Source organism: Megalobrama amblycephala, linkage group LG23 (assembly GCF_018812025.1).
Source record: "Megalobrama amblycephala isolate DHTTF-2021 linkage group LG23, ASM1881202v1, whole genome shotgun sequence".
Lineage (NCBI taxonomy): Eukaryota > Metazoa > Chordata > Actinopteri > Cypriniformes > Xenocyprididae > Megalobrama > Megalobrama amblycephala.
Window position 1 is genome coordinate 8765270 of NC_063066.1, and position 23387 is coordinate 8788656.

The 23387-nt window shown below is 39.6% G+C and overlaps 2 protein-coding genes across 10 annotated transcripts in view; both read right to left on the reverse strand.

Moving 5' to 3' along the window:
* The window catches only part of mbnl3 (muscleblind-like splicing regulator 3), a 53282-nt gene extending 37625 nt beyond the window's left edge, over nucleotides 1–15657 (reverse strand). For 2 of the 9 annotated variants that reach the window (XM_048176672.1, XM_048176674.1), the window contains exons 1-2: nucleotides 15130–15509; nucleotides 978–2075 (exon numbers count right to left, since the gene is read on the reverse strand). In XM_048176672.1, coding sequence (XP_048032629.1) covers nucleotides 978–1151 — 174 coding nt within the window. In that variant the 5' untranslated portion in view covers nucleotides 1152–2075; nucleotides 15130–15509. Of the gene's footprint in view, nucleotides 1–977; nucleotides 2076–15129 lie in introns of all 9 variants that reach the window. The other 7 variants (XM_048176673.1, XM_048176675.1, XM_048176668.1 and 4 more) reach the window with 7 other exon arrangements.
* A 967-nt stretch (nucleotides 15658–16624) lies between these two features.
* Nucleotides 16625–23063, reverse strand: hs6st2 (heparan sulfate 6-O-sulfotransferase 2). Its single transcript, XM_048176678.1, has 2 exons — nucleotides 22186–23063; nucleotides 16625–18316 (listed from the first exon to the last, which is right to left on the reverse strand). Exons 1-2 carry the CDS (start codon nucleotides 22743–22745, stop codon nucleotides 17473–17475), a joined length of 1404 nt encoding a protein of 467 aa, XP_048032635.1. The 5' UTR covers nucleotides 22746–23063; the 3' UTR covers nucleotides 16625–17472.
* Nucleotides 23064–23387: the final 324 nt, after the last annotated feature.

Below are 23387 nucleotides of genomic sequence, written 5' to 3' on the forward strand. Positions count from 1 at the left end.
AAATTTTAAATCCCGCCCAGCTAGCGCGCTTCTCGCAATGTTTACGTGTCAGGTCAGTAGGCGGTCCTTTGTGGCTGTTCAAACACATTCGACCACATGAGCCTCTACACTACAAAAGCAATCCGGTCAAATGCGTTTTTGACAACCTCTGGAAGTGGTTGAAAGTGGACAAGCTCAAAACATTTTACAACCCGTTTAAACCTGTATTTAGTGCCGTACACTTGTGATCCGATCAACCAAAACGCATCTTAATACCAGGTGGAAACAGGGCCTACTCACTGACTTCATGATCCAGTCAGCTCAATTTTTGAATAGATTATCTGCAAAATAATAACTTAAACTACTGTGATGCAAAGCTGGATTTTCAGCATCATTACTCCAGTCTTCATTGTCACATGATTCTTCAGAAATCGTTCTAATATGCTGATATGATGCTCAAGAAACATTTCTTATTATTATCAAAATTGAAAACAGTGAGTTAACGATGGCGGAACTGACGTAACTGTTCCTTTAAATGTTGTGCCTCTGAGATGACTTCATTATGCTTTCAAAGAAAAAGTAAGAAAAAATCACCATGGATTATTTGGAGATAATCCAACAGTATTAGAATGTTTTTTGGATACATAATGGTATTCTTGGCACTTTGGAGGACCATGTAAATACTCAGGGCCGTAACACACTCCCAGCATTCAGTGGTAGTCAATCAATATTCTTTTTCTATTTTTTTTTCTTCAGTGTAATAATGTAATATAACTTTATAATCATAACTAACCAATCCCAGACCAGAGGTTTTAGAGTTTTAGAATGACACAAACTCAAAAGCTGATTTCAGGACATCAGAAGGAGAGAAAACACAACTCAGAAAAAGAGCCTGGAGGTTTTGACAAAATGACCAAATATTGTGTCTGAGTGATTAAATCTGCACTAAAACACTCTAATAGTATATATATCACAGTGCAATAATAATGTGTATTTACCTTGAGCGAGTCGAAACAGGCGATGACGCGGCCGTTCTCCACGTGGCACGTGCGAGAGGGGTGAGCAAACTTGCATTCGGTGTCCGAGCGCGAGCAGGTTCCTCGTTGGAACTCTCTGCACACCTCCAGCGTCAGCCACTTGGTGTCACGGCCCATGGTCACATTGACGGCCATGGCGGTCCTTCGGCGAGTGGCGGGTGAGCGGAGGGCTGGGGTAGGGTGGGGCAGCCAGGCGTGATAAAGCACAAAGGCTGCAAAAAAAGGAGCACAGTGGCGAGGAGATCCTCAGACTACCAGTCTAGAGATGAAAACCAAACTCTCTTATTGACAGGAAGGGGGCATAGTCTGGTGAGTAACCAAAGGGTAAGTATGATGAAAATATGAGAATAGTTTAAAGTCAGGTAGGGAGAGCGATGGATCGAGAGTGCTGAGGTGGGGTAGGTCACTGTAACATGCTGCGGTGCATCTTCGGCTGCCGTCCAGGAAAACAAGGCATTAAAAGTAGAGTAGAGCGGCACTTTCTATTTGTCTGCAGTGGTCGTCCCACTGTCTAGACTCACCCTCCGGAGCTCTCTCTTGCATTGATGTAAAACGGACTCTCTCTAATTTTAGGCTTCTGAAACCCCCTGCCCTGTTGCCATAGCCGCAGCAGTCCCTAAAGATGCTCGCATGTCTGGGTCGCAAGGGATGGAGAGACTGCAGAAGTGAGGGGAGAAACACTTTGAGAACCCAAAGGGGAAACTAATCGACTGGCGTCCTTGTGTTATAAGGTGAAACGGCGAGCAGGCAAAGTTGGAATCGAGGAACAGGCAAATGGGTTGATTGACTGTCAGGGTGAAATATAGCCCGAGCCAAGGCCAAGCGCACACGCACGCTCAAGTCAGCGGGGAAAAGAGCGTTCCGAAGCAGAGACCAGCCAGGACGGGAGTGCGGACACAGAGGAGGGCTTCCGCAGCATCCAGATGAGGCACTTTATGGTGATGCAAGTCTTCTTTTACTTGAAACGCTTTCTCATCCCTCCTGCTTTCCCTGCATTCCTTTCATCGCACTGTGACGTGTCCTCGCACACTTCTAAGAGTCCTCTTGCAGCAGGAGAACCTGTCTTTGCGAAAAGACACAAAAAACAAAGACAACAAACTCAGTTAAAACAGCTTCAGAACTGCAAATACACTTCGCAAAAGGAACATTTTGCGAAATACAAGTAATAAAAGTGCAAAACAACAAAGGAAATGCATGAAGCCGCAGCTGTTTATGTTGCAAACCTGTAACTGGGGAATACAGAGGTGAGCGACAAACAGAGAGAGGCTGAAAGCGCATGGCAGAAAGCGCGAGTGAGAGAGTGCACGAGAGGTAGAGGAGGAGTGCAGACGGGAGGCAGGCAGCAATGCAAAGGCTGCGTGTCTTGATTAAGAGATAGAGGGAGGGAAAATGGGGAGGAGGCAAAGAAAGGGACAGAGAGAGAGAGAGAGAGAGAGAAAGCACATGGGAGACGGCAACGTCACTTTATGGCTCTGGGGCAGAATGAAGTTACAGAAAGTTAGCACAAAACAAAACAGCGCTCGTTGCGGAGGCCATAAACTACGCGGCGATCGTCACTCTCGGTGTTCAGGATCTAAACGCTGCTTTTGTGAGAGAAAAAGGAAGTAAAGCAGCTGAGAGGAAGGGCAAATTTCCATAGCTGCAGCTGCTGAGCACGGAACACTGCAACAGCCAATCAGCAGCTGTGATGCAAACAGGCAAGGTGGATCGGCCAATCGGGAGGAGCCTAATTTATCGATCGTTAGTCTCCCCACCCTCTTTGTCATTGCATTGCTCCTTGGCTGAATCCGAAGGAGAGTGGCTCTCTCGCTTCCCCGGAGCGTTACCGGGAAGGTTTTAACGTATAGGCGATCGGTCTCGTCGGAGTCACAGGTGGGAGGACGAAGGAGAAGTGAATGGATCGTTATCGCATTCATTCAACGAGAGAGGTGATGTGGGAAGGTGCAAGGGCTGGAGAAGTGAAATACGGGGGGCGGTGCCACAGGGGGATGTGAGTGGGTGTCTTGGGTGGGTCTGACAGCTGATATGTGGTCCCATGAGGAGAGAACGAGACAGTACAGTGAAGAATAATCAATGCTGTGATGACCAAGCATACTCGAACCGATGCGGGAGGGAGGGAGGGAGGGATGGCTAAACAAATAAAAGGACGGGAAAACGAAAACAAATAAAGCAGAGGTGAATGAGCAGACAGTGAAGGGATTAGAGGAGAGGTTAAGGCAGATATTATCTGTCCCTGTGTCTCACAGCGACAGACACAGACGGAGGAGGCGACGGGAGGGTGGGGGGGGGAGGAAGCGCGTGAGCGGAGCACGCAGACAGACGGTCCAGAAGGAGAGCAATGCGGTGAGGGGAAGATGGAGATCGGGAGAGAAAATGAGGGAGAGAGGACTGAAATTGAATTAATGACACCCACCTCCAGAGACAAGAACAAAGGCACTAAACGCAGCGCAACGTAACACCACACAAAGCAGAAAGTAGGTTTTACAGCAGGCTGACGTGCGCACCCTCCCCCAATATCAGCCCTACAGTAAGATCGATGAAGATGCCCCCCCGGGGAACGCGGACCTGCATTGAGCTGTTTGTCAGCACTGAAGTTAGCACATCTCTGTCTCGGAGCAGCATGGTACCTCAGCCACACCTGCTTCCTGCATGCACAGCGAAAGGCCAATTATCTCATTTATATGTAAGCAGGTGAACGGAGAGGTGATCCGTGAAGAGAACATGTGGCCGTGACGTCAGCCGCCGCGTCCGGTTCCCTCCACAGACGCCGCTATTACCTTAATATGCAGTACAAGCGTCGCCCTCCCAACGATTGCTAATCCCCCTCGCAATGATAATCATCGTTATTTCCCAAATTGGATGATTTTTATCTGCGCGGCTTGCAAAGCTAACGATCACACACACCCCGAAACAATGGGACCTGTTATAAATAGATGTCTTGAGCTGATTTTACAACGTGATTAAGTAAATTATTAATGCAAAGTAGACTGGCAAAACACAATCTGACTAGTTGGTGTGGGTCTGGCCTAGTTACTACAAGCTGTATTTACTTTACAGACGTAAAAGCAGATAACACTAGTAGAAAGATATATTGTTTCATCTAGAAGGACAAATGAATGAAAAGTGCAAAAGCGAAGACAAAAGTGTTGGGAAAGTGACTTGCTAAGGTTACTTATACTTTAAACTGGTTATTCTATTGAAAATCAATTGATTGATTTCAAATATCAATTCTTGATGCTCATTGCCATTTTAAAATATAGGTGATTTCATTTTTATGTGAGCGCTAGATTATGGCATGGTAATCTAAATGTAAAAATAGAGGAAATGAGCATTTACAGTTAAAAATCTAATATCAACTGATACCAATATTAAAAAACAAAACAGATATTGTACTTATATATCATGCATGCCCAATATTTCATTCTAACAAAGAACTAAAATGATACCAGGGACTGTAATCAGTTAATTTATGGTTTCATAAACCAACTGAAAGATGCAAGAATGAATCAGAATATGAAGTGCCTCAGCTTGTTTGGGCTGAGCATGCAATACAATGTGACATTAAAAACAGCAATGCAGCACTTTTAATGCACATTGGAAAAACTAGCTTGTTAAAGGGATAGTTCACCCAAAAATGAAAATTATCCCATGATTTACTCACCCTCAAGCCATCCTAGGCCATCTTCTTTCAGACAATCAGAGATATATTCAAAAATATCCTGGCTCTTCCGAGCTTTATAATGGTAGTGAATGGGGGGCATGTTTTGAAGCACACCCAAAAATGCATCCATCCATCATTAATATAATCCATATGGCTCCAGGGGGTTAATAAAGGCATTCTGAAGTGAAGCGATTGGTTTTTGTAGGAAAAATATCCATATTTAAATGGCCGTATGCATCGATTTGCAGCGGAGGAGTAACCCCTGACCCGACGCATGACAAATGCGGAAACACAGAGGATAGAGCAAAACAAAACACCAGTCATGAATTAGAAGTCTAAAACAAGAAATTTTATTTTAGGATTTCGATATAAGAGAAGAGGAGCTTGAGTCTGTTGCACAGCCCTATTTGTTTGAACCGCGAGAGGCGTCAGGCGTTACTCTCGTGGCGCAAGTCGTCTTGCTCAGAATGCGTACGGTCGCCTGGCAGAAGCTTGTTATTTTAGTTTATAAAGTTTTAAATATATATTATTCTTACAAAAACCCATTGCTTCGCTTCAGAAGGCCTTTATTAACCCCCTAAAGCTGTATAGATTATATTTATGATGGATGGATGCATTTCTTTTGGGCTTCAAAATCTCGCCCCCCCATTCACTACCATTATAAAGCTTGGAAGAGCCAGGATATTTTTAAATATATCTCCGATTGTGTTCGTCTGAAAGAAGATAGTCATATACACCTAGGATGGCTTGAGGGTGAATAAATGGGATAATTTTCTTTTTGGGTGTGGGTGAACTATCCCTTTAAATTAAAAAGCTACACTATTTTTTAAATGAGATAGTAACACACTACCTAAAATTATATAGGCTAGATTAGATACATCTTAACTTGAATTGAACCTGGAAAGAGATTTAAAAAATAACGGTAGAAAAAGTCTTAAAATCCCTTAACGCATTTCATACAAAACAAATATTTCTAATGCACAGACAAGAAGACAAATAACCTTGCGCTCGATATTAATAACATCAGCTCTATGTAGTACAATTGTTACACAGACTACTGTAAGTGCTGGTTTTGTGTGGTCAGTTTACTTTGATGTTCTACAGCAGGCAGGCGGCTGGGCGGAGGATATACAGTACAGTATACGTGTGTGAGTGTTTCTGGTGCAGATCTACAAAGGAGGCTGTAAATATCAGAAGTGTGGAGGTGGCGAGTGTGTATTGTTTCTACAAGGTCACTGAGCTGTATACACATCGCACTTGTGGCAGTGTCCTTCAGGCACCGCATGTGCATGCACAAGAATCAAGTCAATAACTGGAATGTACAGCAGAAGACTGGGCGTCTGAGAAACAATAGTCTTTTAAAAAAACCTGGCTGTGGTTTGTAGACTCTAGTGTGCTATTCAAAGCCGTCTCAGTCTGAGAAGTCAACAAAATCACACCTACTGTCTGTCTGTGAGAAATAACATTATTCCGGCTAAATTACATTCTAAATGCTATATGCTTTGAATTAGGATGAAATGAAAATTCACATTATTTATTTTGTATTTCCATGGTATTGATCTTATTCAGTCTCAGAAAAAAAGCTGTCACTGGGACGCTACCCTTTCAAAAGGTACACCTTTGTACCTAAAGAATGCATATTAGTGCCTTAAAGGTACATACTGGTACCAAAAGTGTACATATTAGTACCTAAATGGTACATATTAGAACATTTTTACCTTTTTCTTCACCCTAGTGACAGCTTTTGTACTATTTTTTTTTTTTTTTTGAGAGTGTTGTGAATGATTATTCAGTGCATGTTTCTTTTTTTTTTTCCTTTTTTTTTTTAACTTGCGTATGCTGGACTTAATTTCAGCCTGCTGGACATCATTTAGTCTGCTTAAACCCAGCACTTTCCACAATCAACTACAAGCTTGCATTTATTATTTATTTCAATCAAAGACTATAGATATAGAAAGGCGATTCACTCCTATTAGTTATGAATGGGAGAAACTGCAATGTGCAAAATGGTGGAATATATCCTGCCTTCTAAGTAAAAGAGACAATCGCTGATCGATAAAGTCATTGCGTCAATGCAGCTGCCATTAGACGCTCCGGTTCTCATAGAAATCTGAGACTCGCGCTTAAGACTGCACATGCGCATTGGCTCATCTAGCCTGAAAAATAAGCTTTTTTAATGCTATTTGAGCATAAGAAACAACATTTATGGAACAGTTCATGTCAGATTTTGTTGCCGATTTGAAATGTTACTTAATTGTGAGTTCGCCAAGCAGCTTTTGAGATTTCAGCACTCCCCCATTCAAATAGATCGGACTTGGTCTTGGATGCCCGAAATAGCTGCCCGGAGGCGTTGCAAATATGGCAGCCGAGTGAACAGACTTTCCTTGAAAGGGACTTTGGTGCAATCCCACTTTTTGAGTGCAATACCACCAATTTTTGCGAATTAATTTCACTTGGATGTACGTCACAATGCGGAAGAAAAGAAATTGTTCATTCTAAAATAAAAATTCTGTCAATTTATTAACCCTCATTTACTCACCCTCAATTTTGGTTAAATTTACTATCCTTTAAAAACCAGACTCCCGAATTTGTTATCTATTCGAGACACACTTGCTGAATGAGCTAATCTTAGATCTTGGAATTATCGATTATACAGATCAATATGACAACAGCTGCCCTAGGTGAAATAATTACAGTGATCACTAGAGTAAACATCATTTAGTGTTCATTTGAGGTCTATTTTAACCGTTTTCACAAAGCCTTCCACTGTAACTCCTGAACCAAATCGACAGAATCAAGCATTAACGTGTACTAGGAGGAATATTAATTAAATTGAGGTAAGCAAACAGACTACAATGTAGAAAAAAAACTGCTGACCAAAATATTTTAATAGCCAACACAAATCTCATGGCTTGATGAAGCAACATTCTGCAGACGTGTCTTTTTTTCAGGTCCCACCGGAGTACAACATTTTGCTTATGTAAATAAACCAAAGGCCACGGGGCCTTTTGAACATTTTATTTTTCATGGAAGCTCAGTCTTTGGGACATGCCTCATGTGTGAATAGGGAAAATAGAGCAATGCGGCACTTCCACGCTCACAGTCATAACTAAAGCTGACCTTGAAATGCTGGGAAGGCGATGATGGGCAAACAGTCGCAGCATTCAAATGACAGAAATTTTCAATACAGGTTGCCGCCACTGCAACTCTGACAGTCTGTGTGGCACAAAATAAGCCCAGAAAAGCAAGTGAACTAACTAGATCGGAATGAAACTCACAACCAATGCAAGATTGAATCTGGTTCTCCGCCTTTGCCATACTCGTCCGCAGAGACGGCAGTGGGAGTGTGAGGGTCAGTTGGCAGAGGTCAGGGCAGGAAAGAGAGGAGTCTGCTGTTCCAACGCACTGCAGCGCTCAGCAGCACTGGAGCGCCACAACATAACCTTCATACCACAGAGCTGACGCATACAAGGCGAGCCCAGCATGACCAGCACATACTGCAGCTCCAGCAGCACAGCACATGCTCCCCACATGCATTCTGCAGCATGTACTGCAGCATTTCTCACGGTGAAGTGAGAGCTCAGTAGCTCAAGTTAACCTTTGTATTGCTTCTTAATAGTGACTGTAATCATTTACATCATTTACTCACCATCATGTTGTTACAAACTTGTACGACTTTCTTTCTTCTGTGGAAGATAAAAAAAGATATTTTGAATAATATCTTTGCCCGTACGATGGAAGTCAATGGTGATCAAAACTGTTTGGTTACCAACATTCTTCAAAATATCTTATTCTGTGTTCTGCAATCATACAATTTTGGAACAACATGAGGGTGAGTTTCATCTTTAAGTGAGCTACGCCTTTAAATGTCTCTTTGGCACTGCCTATCTTGCAGGCAAATAGATCTAAAGTAAAATGAGAAATGAAACTCAACCCATACATATTCTCAGAAATAGAGTCATGCTTTGGGGAATTTGAGATTTTAACAAGGTTTGCTGTTTAAATATGATTTCAAATAGCAGATTCTTCATTATATATTTTTCTTAAAGAGATAGTTCGTCCAGAAATAGAAAAATTTTATTATTTTCCCACCTTCATGTTGTTAAATCCAAATTCTCCAAGCTTCTAAATGACAAAAAGCACCATAAAGTATCATAAAACAAATCCATATGGCTTTGTGTGAGGAACAGAACAAAGTTTCAGTCATCATTCACTGAAACGACTGACATCCATCCTAGGTCTTGGTGTGTTTATGAGATAAGTAGGGATGTCTGATTCATCAAGTTCAAGTTCAAGTTTGGTTTATTTCTGAAGCACATTTAAAAACAGCCACAGGCCGACCAAAGTGCTGTACAATAAAAGCATAAGGGTACACAATAAATGAGCACTTAAAATCACCATACGAACCAGACAGAACTACACATTAAAAGCCAAGGAAAAAAGATGAGTTGTAAGATGAAGCGGAAGCCGTTCTGATTTGGTAGGTTATTTCAAAGAGTGGGACCAACCACTTCAAAAGCTCTATTTCCTCTAGTCTTTAGGCGGATGCATGAGCAAATATTCTTTTTGAGTCATATCTTTTCAACAAATTGGTTGATTTAGTTCATAAAACTGGACTAGTTCACAAACCATTCTTGAGACTGGTGATAATCTGGTCATAATGGTTCAAAGTCCACTGGAGTGGAAGAATATTAGTAAATAACAACAAATTTCACTCTGTCACTCAATGCTATCATATGGCTTAATTAAATTGTAGTACACAAGTCATATTTGTCAATTTGGAGCTTGATGGCCTCATGAATGTCAGTAAATGATGGTAGAATTATCTTTTTTTTAGTGGACTGTTCCTTTAAGAAGAGTAGAAATGGCTCAAATAATTCATAGTAAAGGAATATCATTAAATAACGGCTTAAATTTTGCTCTGTCACACAAAGCTATAATACAGAATTATAGTCCTCGATTCCTAAAGACTAGTTTCATGAAATTGTCACTTTTGAGTTTGACAGCCTCAGTTATAGTTCAAATGTTCCTTCATTTAAAGGGATAGTTCACTGTAAATTGAAAGTGTTTAAATGAAAACGAAAATGTCACGTTTTTGTTAACCTCGATTTATCACAATTTGTGTGCTTTTTCTGGGTGAGACAGAATGAGCTGCAGCGCTAATAGAGTCACACCAAAGGTCAAGGTCAGGATTTTTGTTAAATAATACATTAAATTTCATATCCTATACCCCCAGAACACTTGGAATATACGACACGTGTCGCATGGGATCATTTTGTGATACTTTTGCGTCTTTTTTTTTTAAAAAAAAAAAAGCTTGATTCTGGTCGCTATTCGCTGCCATTATATGGACAAGCGTGAGCGGGACATTTTTTTTTTTTAAATTCTCCATTTGTGGTCCATTAAAAAAAGGGAATACGACATTAGAACAACACCAGAGTGAGAAATTTATGACTTAATTTTCATTTTAGCATGAGCTATCCCTTTAAAAAAAAGTTTCAATCAGAATAAGATGGCTGCATACTTCTTTAAACGTTCGAATTGTATGAATAGACACACTGTCCTGGCCATTACAGGGAACAAGCTGTCTGAATGACATTTAAAGGACAAGGCTGATCAGTGCAGAGAATCTGATGCAGAAGTATGACCCAAATGTAACCGATATTAAACCATGTGCGTACTTCCCTTAATGAAAGGAAACAATGCAAAAATACATAGACACATAATTCTCTGTTCCTCAGAGCCAGAACTGCAGCATTCACTCAAGAAAAACCCAGAGAAATGGACAGTTCTGACAGCTTAAGGTGGAGACATGCAGGGTCTCACATGTTGGAGAGAGGTTTTGAGACTCAAGAGCTCATGAGACGGGACTGGCAGAGGAGAAAAGCCCCCAGCCACAGGGAAAAATAATTAGGTTAAGTATATATAATCCTTTCAGCCTATTACAGCCCCACTGCCTCCATTCATAAAAACATGCAGCTGCCTGAGCTCGCTCACAAACTCACAGCAAGAACAGAGACACGTACGGCGCTCTGGAGAGCACAAACAAACTCTAAAATCATAGGCTTAGAGCTACATGACACATTACAACAGGCTGAGCCTCTTCCCCTCTGCCCCGCTCAGTGTAATGTTGCAACAACAAACTGCATTCGAGACGACTGTGAGGAGCAAGCAGGATCAAAGAAGACAAATACATCATTTTATGTAATTATGAACATCCCAAGATGTTCAAAAGCAGGTCAACTCTTTTAAATGAAGCACAGACTTGCCAAATCCTCATTTGCGTTTGTGCAAATGCACCCAAATTATATTATTTACTCGAACAAATGGTGCGTTGCACTTTACAGAATAGTGGTTGAAAGCTCATTTGTGAGTAACACGATCTGAGGATGTCATAACCTACTTGCCAAAAAAGAGGGCAGTAGGCATATTTATAGAAAGCAATAGTCTAGTTCTTATACAGAACCGATATTTACAGCAAGGATAGCTTTATCGCCATTTAGCTATATAGTCGCTCAATCTTTGATCATTTGTAAATGCTGTTGCTTTATCAGCCCATCACCGTGTTTTATTGTCATTTCAAAGCATATGGCATACCATATTTGGTACAGCAAAGCGGAAGAGGGGAAATGAGGACATGTGTGTACAGTAACCCTACTCTCTGTTCTTATCATTAATTTTATAGGGTGAATGAAAGCGAGAGCAAAGTCCACGGCGTCAGTGGCAAACGTGCCTGAACCTGTGGTGCAGTTTCAGCACATGCGGCAAAATGCGGATGTGAGGTGCTAACATGGATTGTGTTTAAAAGACTGCGAACGTGTGCATGTGGGACCATCAGGGGGCTTCCTAATAAATCATTTCCTATCTGCTTCCTACGAGTTAAAAAAACGCTGCCATCTCAGCAGCTCACCTGATTTAACCCCACATCATTTTCTCACGTCTATGGCTACCTGACTTGTTGTGAACACTGGGAACTAATGGAGCTTGTCGTCAGATGGCGTTCTGTCTTGGTGTATGGCGGATGTGGGTCTAGTTCTAGAAGTGCAGGATAAACAGACCCCTCGGGGAGAAGGAGGGTAGGGTTAGTGCTAAGAATCGGCCTTGTATTACCACCAAGATATATGACTTGTCAGCCATGTGAAGACCTTTAAATCGCAGATATAACTAAAGGGCAGTGATGCCACTGAAGTCTGACAGACAGCAGCCCTCTAAAGCAGCAGGACTCCTCTGACCTGACCTTTGACAGTACACATCAAGGTGTGAAATCAAACAGAATGTCAACTGCCACTCACATGACTGTAGGTGCTCTAACGTCATCACTTCACTTTAAAGCAACTGTATCGTCATGCATATATTATTTGATATTCTTTGCACAAAATCTGTGGCATATAACCAAATGAGATTTAAAAAAAGGCATTAATATGAAGCAAGTCCTAAGCGCGATGCAACAACTTGAGACCTTCATAGCTATACTGTTTTAATTTGTGTACAGGTCAATAAAACATATTAAATTATATCAATTTAAATTGTTATACTTCTTAGTGCCAAAAAAATCTACTTGAAATTTGAATATGGCACAACTGTGTGCCAATGTCCCAAATTTTATAAATAAAAAATATTATAAATGATAATATTTTACAGCAACATTCATTGGTTAACATTTATTAATGCATAAGATATAATAAACAATCGTTTATTCATTTAGGTTCATATTAATTTATATGCTAATTCATATTTGTTTATAATACATTAACTAATGTTAATCAATACAACTTAAAATGTTACAATAGCTTACAATAAATTAGTGTAAAACATTAATAATAATGCAAAATTGCTAAAATTTCATGTTAACTACATTAGCTAAAGTCAACATATAGAAACTATACACTATCTACTCAATAAAATTGTGGCAACAGATTACACGCAATATTATTAAATAATAAATATTTTTTTTTTACAAGATGTAATAGAAGTCTAAGGTGTCCCCTGAATGTGTCTGTGAAGTTTCAGCTCAAAATACCCCATAGATTTTTTTTATAAATATTTTTAACTGCCTATTTTGGGGCATAATTAGAAATGCGCTGATTCAGGCTGCGGCCCCTTTAATTGCGCGCTCTCCGCCCCCTCCCGAGCTCTCGACTCTATCAGTGCATAAACAAAGTTCACACAGCTAATATAACCCTCAAAATGGATCTTTACAAAGTGTTCGTCATGCATGCTGCATGCATACAACGGATTATTTGAGTATTGTATTTATTTGGATGTTTACATTTGATTCTGAATGAATTTGAGGCTGTGATCCGTGGCTAATGGCTAATGCTACGCTGTTGGAGAGATTTATAAAGAATGAAGTTGTGTTTATGAATTATACAGACTGCAAGTGTTTAAAAATGAAAATAGCGACTGCTCTTGTCTCCGTGAATACAGTAAGAAACGATGGTAACTTTAACCACATTTAACAGTACATTAGCAACATGCTAACGAAACATTTAGAAAAACAATTTACAAATATCACTAAAAATATCATGATATCATGGATCATGTCAGTTATTATTGCTCAATCTGCCATTTTTCGCTGTTGTCCTTGCTTGCTTACCTAGTCTGATGATTCAGCTGTGCACATCTAGACGTTAATACTGGCTGCCCTTGTCTAATGCCTTGAACATGGGCTGGCATATGCAAATATTGGGGGCGTACATATTAATGATCCCGACTGTTACGTAACAGTCGGTGTTATGTTGAGATTCGCCTGTTCTTCAGAGGTCTTTTAAACAAATGAGATTTATATAAGAAGGAGGAAACAATGGAGTTTGAGACTCACTGTATGTCATTTCCATGTACTGAACTCTTGTTATTTAACTATGCCAAGATAAATTCAATTTTTATTTCTAGGGCACCTTTAAGTAAATTCAGCATATAAGAATTGAGTTAGAATTAATCAAATTAATTGCTTAAAAGTCGACCATTTAAAATGCGTAAAATTTGGAAATAACATTACAAAAACCACAAACTGATATAAAAAGCAAAGTGTTGAACTGCCCAACTAAATGAAACAATGACCACCATAATGGTGACCAAACATTTTCAATAAAATCAACATCAACATCTAAACCTCTGTTAATTCGTGTATTTCTCTTTCCTTTTTTCATCTTTGACGTCTGTCTGTCAATCAGATATTTTTGTTTAAATTTTACTTGTTTTATTAATCTGATTAATTCTAACTCAATTCTATTTGTTGTATTTACTTAATAATATTGCTTGTAATCTGTTGCCAAAATTTTATGGAGTCGATATAGCGTATTACTTTTTACAGTGCACTTTATTTTACAGTGTCCTTGTTACACGTTACATGTAGTTACTATAGTAATTACTATAAACTGTGCATAATTACATGTAACTAACCCCAAACCACATCCAATTCCTAACCCCAAACCTATAGAAAGTGCATGTAGTTAATCATTATTACTCAGTACTTAAATGTATAATTACATTGCAACACGGACACCTTAAAATAAAGTGTAACTGAACCTTATTGTAGAGCGTTATCTATCTATCTACATTGTAGAAATAATTACTAATTAATTTCCATGACTGTGGAAAGCCTGTATACTAAACAGTTGCCATCAACAGGCTTAAAAAAGGTCATCAGACTAAAGAATATGTTGTAGAAGGAAAGCTTACAAAACTATCCTCTCAAGCATGGATGACAAAATAAACTAAAGCATTTGGCTTCGGACAGTTGTCTGTGCTGGCAAATGTCCGATGATGTTAAAGGTAAACAGGACAAAGGACATTTATCTTCAACCACACCAAAATACAAAAGCAACCCTCACAATTGTTTTTACAGTACCACCTTTTACATGTTCCAGGAAATCAAGGACATATTCAGCTCCAACCGTGGGTAAACACCTTATGGTTGGGAATGCATCCAGCACTGGCCATGAAAATTGAAATGTCAGCATGACAGCATTACTTGTCTTAGATGCCAGACACAAATACAGCATCAGAAAAGACTGCACCTGACTATTACAGGGGCTCATAACATGTGAGCAGAGTTTGAGCTCCATCCAACCAGTTTACAAACTAGGTGCTGTTCAGGGCACCACAGCACTGATGGAAAGCTCAACAGCTGTCAGCAAGTGCATGATCAATGCTTGACACCGAACTGCATTACAGGCGTTTTATTATAAGTGACAGCTTGTGCGGTAAGGTCAAATGATAGACTTGGCTACTAAGAACACGAAGAAATTCAAATTCTAGTTTTATGCGTCACGGTGCGAAGAGGCCATGTGCTCAAAAGCAAGGTTAGAGATGGAGACTCATAAACGAACGAGCGAGCGTCAGTCGTGACAGCGAGCTATGCATTACACCAATCACATTTGCAATAACATATGTGCGGCAAGACTGGAGAAGGATATGAAATATTGGTCTTTATGAAAGCAGATGACTCACCTGTGCAGACAGCGCGCGACTAGAGCTCGGGTGACATCAAATGCAGCGCAAAGCGAAAATAAAGATTTGTCAATAACTACGTCACGATCACTGGCTGATGTGAGGCGCGCGCTTTGGTTGCAAAAGTTCCCGCGTTGAACCGAGAGCTTTCGATCGCGCAGTTTGCAGCTTAAAGCCTCGTACAATGACCAGCGGCTGCGGGGTGTTTCGAGTTGAACGACGAAGCTAGCGATGGGGAAGCGTGAAGCGAACTTGCTAGCTGCTGCTAGGCAGAAGACGAGACGAGGGAGGGCAGAAGGGAGGAGTAGAGCGAAAGTGTGCACGGCACTACGTGCATTCCCATGTATTGCCTCCATTTTAGGGGGATTCCCACTCGACCTCAGTGCAAACTGCGCCTCATGGATGAGGAGAGCTATAATGAGGAATATTTCACGCTAGGTGGAATTAAATGGAATTAATATCGTGCAGTACAGCAGCTATGTAAATATTTAGACACGAATACAAATGTTACTGTGCTTATGAGAAACGGCCCGGGTGTTTTAAAGGTGCACTCCACATTTTTTAACTCGGAAACCTTACATAAAGAAGTGAATAGTTTTTTTTAAAAAAATGAAATATTATATTTCTGTATACTCGCATAAGATGAAGGCCCCATTAGTCTTCTAGAAAAGACCGATTTATTGTACTTGGAGCGGGTCGCCCCCTCGTGGACGCAGCCATGATGATATCACATGACCTGGCGTATCATACAAGTGACTAATTATTAATATTAATAAACGTTATTTTATATACTGGACAAAAAACACATGCCTGGGGCAATATAATAGTGTGGAAAGATGGTATGAAAGTGCATGATCTAATAATCCAAACAACATAAGTATAATTTAAGGGACAATACTGATGTAAAAGTGAATTGGTGAATTTCAGCAGCCAGCACAAACCACCAGCAATATTCAATAACAAATTGGGGGATTTAAGCAGCAGAAGTTGGTAAGTTTAGTAGTCTAAATACAGGAAAAATGCTGTCAGTATAAACTTAAAATTAGGGCTGTGAAAAGATTAATCGCGATTAATCGCATCCAAAATAAAAGTTTGTGTTTACATAATATATGTGTGTGTACGCACACATTCATGTATATATAAGAAAAATCTGTTATATTTATATATAAAATATTTTTATATATAATATATATAAATATACAGTATATACATCCAAATATTAATTAATTATATACACGAATGCGTGTGTATTTATATATACTAATTATACACAGTACACACACATATATTATGTAAACACAAAGTTTTATTTTGGATGCGATTAATCTTTTGACAGCCCTACTTAAAATCCAAAATGTGCATTTTGATATATGACTACTTATGTTCTACAGATCACATGTGTTTATATATGCAAGCTTCCATGTTACTTTGGCTCCATCTGCTGTAGAGAAAAAAAATGAAGAGACACCCTTCCAGATCAACTAGCCACAAGAAATTTGAAAAAAATGTATTTATTAGTACTCACAGATGTTATTCATTTTCCAGAGCGATCTGCGCCCCTCAGTACAACCTATGGTGTGTTGTAAAGATGAAGTGATTCACAATGGCTTTTTATTTTCAAGTAGCAAAATACCATGATCCAACCCATATCACGTGATCCTATTAGCAAACATATAAATAAAAGGAACGAGAAAAAAATGCATTTCATATAAAACATCTTAAATCAAAACATAATCCAAAAGACAAATGTTGGACTTAAACAAAAGGCTGAGTCGTGATGTGCATGGGACTGTGACTGTCGAGGACACTTGAAAAAAAAAAAAGGCAATATTTTAAATCTTACATTACAGGAATGTAAATAAAAATGTGCTGCCACCAGCTTCTTCCTCAGAACAGCAAGGTCAGAAAACGGTGTTTCTGAAACATTCCATTCTTTGGCTTTTATGATTAATATTAAGCATTTGCTATTCCTCCATAAAGATTTTCAGTAAATTAACTGCAGTGATGATCTCCCTGCAACCTCATAATGCCCTCTTCTCAAGGGCAGAGTGGGGATGGGACTGTTTATTTTAGCATATCTTTAATTCACAAGTCACAAGGCTGCAAGACGATAATTCAAATTATATTTGACAGTAAACTGGTGCTATGAATCAATATATATGGCAATTATGATGTGCATTCCACAAAAATCATGTGTCACAAAAAGAGAAACCCGCAATTAATAACCCGTACATGCTAATATTTAGCAGTGATTTGGGATTAAAGGATTATAGGTACCCCATAGTAATAAAAGGGAATCACCATTTTCTAGTCCATTATTGAGTTCAACCAAATAGCTGTTGGCTACCGCCACTGCTCCACATTTTCTAAATAGTCCAATATGGTTTCATTGCCATCCTCCTCTAACCAGCTGTCCTCTACCTGTCCTTCAGTCTCACTCTCCACTTGTCCAGCATCTGCTTGTTTTTCTTCAGAGAAAGCGGGATATTGTTCTGTCATTGGTGGCTCCTTGGTAGGTTTAAAAACAGCTTTTCCAGTCACCCCCCACCAAGGCTTCACCTTGGCACGTAGCTTGCGTCTCTCCTGCAGGCGTCGCTGACGGGCCTCCCTGCGCTCCTGCTGTCTGGCGTACTGGAATCGCTGCAGGAAAAGGTCCCGCGCGTACTCGTACAGCTCTACGTCCCACTGGTTCAGCTCTCGAATCCTGCGCTGGGTCTCCGGTTCCACCTCGACGCTCGCAGCGCGGGTGCCGTTGAGCTGCGTGAACGGAGCGATGAAAGACAGGCGGAAAGTGTGCTCGAAGAGGTACTGCGTCTTACGCTGATATTCCGTCAGACCAAAAAAGGCCATGTTTCGCAAGTTGCGCTTGGCACTTTCCAGTAGAACGGCCCACCGCTGGTTCTCACTCATGATGGAGAGGTTATAGCAGCCCACCAGGCTGAGGTCGGCCAGCATACGGGTCTGTCTGTTGTTGGCCAGGTTGTAAGGACACGCCATGAATTCCTCCAACGTGCAGCCTGACCAGTCGTCACCAGTGTAACAGCTGGGCAGCTCGGTCAGGGTGGGTAAACGGCCATCACAGATGTGTTTAGAGGCCTTCCAGGTGGCACCGCGCTGAACGTGCCTCCATTCGCTCAGGTACCGCCACACCGGATCCCTCAAGATCGTGATGTAGTAGTAGTTCCTTCTACGTGAGACAGGAAAGAGAAGAATTTATCAAATTAAGTTATCAAAAAAGCGGCAAAACGAGTTGAGAACAAAGTGAAATGTTATATTGCATATGAACCATTAAGTGGGTAAAGCTGTCATATTTTGTGCATGTTCAGTGACAGAATTATTCATGGTGAGGTTTCTGTTGGAGTGTGTCAGGGGAACGATCTTGATGGAAAACGGAATGAATTATTGCTGGTTGACTGTAATTATGGGCATTTTAGCATAATGAGCGAATGAGAAGAATCATCTTTCAGCTCACATCCAAAACACTTTCCATATGAATATCAATTAAGATTGTCTGGACAAATCCATTCAACAACAGCACAGAGAAAGTCTCTGGAGAGCCTCAACTTTTTCCATTACTTACAAGCCAACAACAAGCCAATGGGATTATGAGTTCATCTAATTGTGTCCATTTGTGCGTTTATATCTGTATACATCATATCTGTGTTTATCTACATTATATCTGCGTTTCATATCTGTATACATCAGTCGATATCGTTGTATCTTTAATGGTTCAATTACCCCTATTCTTCATTTTTCTTACCTTTGCAGTCATCTAATGCTCAGGCTTTTATTATTTTGACATGGCTTGATTATTGTAATCAAGCTTTATATGGTTATTAACCAAGCATCTCTTGCCAGTCTGCAAATGGCACAGAATGCAGCTGCTAGACTCCTAACTGGTGTGTGGAAACTGGAGTGCATTACTCTGGGTTTAATATATTACTGGCTTTCAATTCACTACATAGGCTAATTGAAGTGTTGTTACTGGTTTTTAAATCCTTGAACAGACTAGCACCTGCATACATTCCTATCTGTTCACAATCCAGTGAGGTCTCTAAGATCATCCAACCAGAGACTGCTAAACATCCCTTGGGCTAGGCTGAAATTGGCCCTACACTACCAGTGGCGGCTCGTCAGGGGAGGCAAGGGAGGCACAGCATACCCAAAATTTTGAGCTGGAAAATGGGAGAAGGATGATTTAATGTTAATAAAACTCCCAGTTATTATTAATATTTCATTTCATGTCTCAGAATGTGAGTTTCTTGTTTGTAATTTCAGCATTGTAACACCATAAAATATCATTGAAGTTGGAACCACCGCTGCTGTTCCCCAAATGTGCCGTTCGGAAAACTGGGTCGAGTCTGAGAGGATAGAAAAGTGGAGGGGGAGGAAAATCATGGACAGAGGGATGGATTTTTTTCCTTCAAGTGATATGCTACTTTTATTTTCTTGATGTATACATGTAATTTTTTGAGCTGCCACTGTACACTGCATGATTTTAAAGTAAAACTCAAAACATATCTGTTAAGTTGTATATGGTTTTAATGATGGTCTTTATTTAACAATCGTTGTTTTTAAAGGTGCTATATTAATAGGTGCTATATATATATATATATATATATATATATATATATACACACACACACACACACACACACACACACACACACACACACACACACACACACACACACACACTACCATTCAAAAGTTTGGAAACATTACTATTTTTAATGTTTTTGAAAGAAGTCTCTTCTACTCATCAAGCCTGCATTTATTTGATCAAAAATACAGAAAAAACCCCAGTAATTTTGTAAAATATTATTAGAATTTAAAATAATGGTTTTCTATTATCATATACTTTAAAATATAATTTATGTTTGTGATGCAAAGCTGAATTTTCAGCATCATTAAATCCAGTCTTCAGTGTCACATGATCCTTCAGAAATCATTCTAACATGCTGATTTATTACAAATGTTGTGCTGCTTAATATTTTTTTATAACGTGATAATTTTTTCAGGATTCTTTGATGAATAAAAAGTTAAAGGGCAGCATTACTGTTCAAAAGTTTGGGGTGAGTATTTTTTTTTTTTTGGAAGAAATTAATACTTTTTTTTCAGCAAGAATGTGTTAAATTGATAAAAAGTGATAGTAAAGATTTATATTGTTAGAAAATATTTCTATTTTGAATAAATGCTGTTCTTTTTTACTTAATTCATCAATGAATCCTGAAAAAAAGTATCATAGTTTCCAAAAAATATTAAGCAACACAACTGTTTCCAACTTTGATAACTATTTAGTATCACTATATATTAAGTATCAAATCAGCATATTATAATGATTTCTGAAGGATTATGTGACAAAAGACTGGAGTAATAGCTGATGAAAATTCAGCTTTGCATTACAGAATTTTTTTTATTTTAAAGAATATTAAAATAGAAAACCATTATTTTAAATTGTAATAATATTTCACAATATTACTGTTTTTTCTGTATTTTTGATCAAATAAATGCAGGCTTGATCAGCATAAGTTGACATTGACACTGACTTTAATATTTAAAAACACCAATAATTAAACAAATTAAATGTAATCTTTAGCCGATTTTAAAATCCACACTGTACATTATAAAACTGTGATGCTCAAATTCACTTGTAGAAATTTTAGTTTTCAGCGTTTTATTTTCATTTAATTAGATAAAATAGTATAGATTTTTAATATCTGTCATTCATCGGTTATCAAAAACAACAATAGCTGACAATAATTTTCGCTTTATCTGTATCAGTCACAATATTAACAAAGGTGCATCCCTACATTCCCTACTCCATTCTACTGCTATTTGAATATTAACTAATATATTAACTTGAAATCATTCTACAGTGTTGGTTATTCCTTTCCCAATAAAGCATTCCCCAACGAATGCACAAAAACAAATGTAGCACAGAATGAACTAACATCACCTGAAGAACTCGCCAAATCAAAAATAACCAACTCATTCGAAGGAAAGCCTCGCCATTCAAAACCAAGCAGGGTTTAGGGTAAACTAAAGGTGATTAGTGTTTATTCTTCAATGAGGACTAAAAAAAAAATCTTACTGGCCTTAAACTGTTGTCCTTTTTTAATCAATCATTGATTAATTTTTTCCCCCTCAGCTTTAATATTTTTGAAGGTATCTTATGCTCAACCAAGGCTGCATTTATTTAATTAATTTTAAAAAATAGAGCAAAAATAGTAATATTGCACAATAATGTAAAATAACTGGTTTCAATTATTTTACATTTTAAAACAATCTATTCCTGTGATATCAAAACTGTCAGCATCATTACTCTTCTAGTCTTCAGTGTCACATGATCCTTCAGAAATCATTCTAATATGCTGCTTTGCATTACTGCTTAACATTTTTTTGTGGAAACCGTGATACATTTTTCAGCATTCCATGGTGGATAGAAAGTTCAAAAGAACAATATTTATTTGTAATAAAAAAAATGTTGTAACATTACAACACTGAGTGTCTTAACAGACACTTTTGACTGAATTCGTCTTTGCTGAATGAAAGTATTCATTTATTTTCACCCCGACCTTTTAAAAGGTAGTGCTCAAGGCACACAAACGCTTATCAAAAGCAATGCCTCCCAGTGCAAACATTATCAAACAGGGTTTATCCCATGCTAAGGGGAGTTTATTTAAAGGACAGGCCTGAGAGAATGGCAGATGTTCTGGTGCCAGCAGGCTGTCTGCCCTCCAGGGTGTCTGAAAGAGTGAATGATTATGATGATGGGTCCCCTGTTGCAGGAATGCGCTGAATGAAAGCACTCTCTGGGGTTGAGCATGACCTGTTGGAGGCCTTTTGTCTCCACATAATTGACTTGCTAAGAGGCTTCAGCACCGAACTGAACGAGAACAATGTGAGGTGGAGGAGTGGCGAAACACACCGTGACACCACACAAAACACAATACCATAACAAAAGAAATAAGTTTGTTTGTGAAGACGCGTTTCAGTCCATTACAGACACTAAAATCAGTTTATTACACTGATAAAACCCAATTAAACTCTCACCTGGGAATCCCGCGCCTCTCCTGAGACTCACGGTTGCTCATGTAAGAAGGCACGCAGTTAGTGAGCTCCGTCCAGTCCGCGTGCAGACCGCAGGTCCAGCCGGTGGAGAAGCGGGAGAACAGCCAGGTGTCCCTTTTGCCCGGCCGGTAGCAAGTGCACTTCTTCTGGCCCGCATGGCACTCGCACGGCCTCTCCAGCTGGATGTTGCGGACCAGGTGACGGCCGAACGTGGTCCCCCCGGTTTTCTGGATGTGGAGAAACACTATAACATCGTCTCCCTTGATGTTGAAATCTACAGCGCGATTAAGGTCTTTGGTGGTGAAATTAAAGCGAGGCACAAAGCGAACCAAAGCACCGTCTTCTGAGCTGTACGGATCTCCAGCACCGGCTCCGTTCATGCGATCCCCGGGCTCGCGACTCCCTAGTCTCGAGGACAATGATGCCAGGTGCAGCAACTGGCAATCGGATGTAGGACAGACGTATTGTAACACAATAACACCGAAACACAGGACCATCAGCAGTACGATGAGAAGCCGGCTGTAGTAGGATTTTTCATCCATCTTCTCGCTGGAAAAGTGGAAGCATTACTCAGTTGTGCGGGTCCCCACCGCGTCGCGTCGCGTCGGCCGGGAGGAATGTTGAACAAAACCTGTGACTCGAGCCTCAGCACATCAAAATATGAACACGCCCAGCCCCTTTTTTGGATGTTAGTCTGCTAGTATCGGACGTAATTAATGTCTACATGTTTCCACGAGGCTTTCCCGTCCGTTGTTACACCGTATCGCGCTGAGATCTTCAGATAACTTCTGCTGTTTACCTCTGCCACAATCTCGTACTCTCTCTTCCCCGTTCCCACCCGCTTTCTCTCTTCACAATAAAAGTCCCCATGAGGACACAACTGCGATTTTACAAATATTGTTTTCGCTTTTGCAAGGCAAGTGGCTGTCTAGACAATTTAATTTGCTCAAATATCACCTCTAATAGACAAAAATAATTTTGTTTTATATTTCACATCTTGTCGTTGTGAACAATAAAAAAAAAATCACAACACAAAATAGCCTATCTAAATAAATAATGTTAATTAAATTTGTTGTTTGTTTATAAAAAAAAATTAGGAAGTCGCTGCTTAAAATGTTTTAACACATTTATCACATTATTTTCGGTACAATTGGATGAAAACATCAAGGGATGGTTATTTTGAT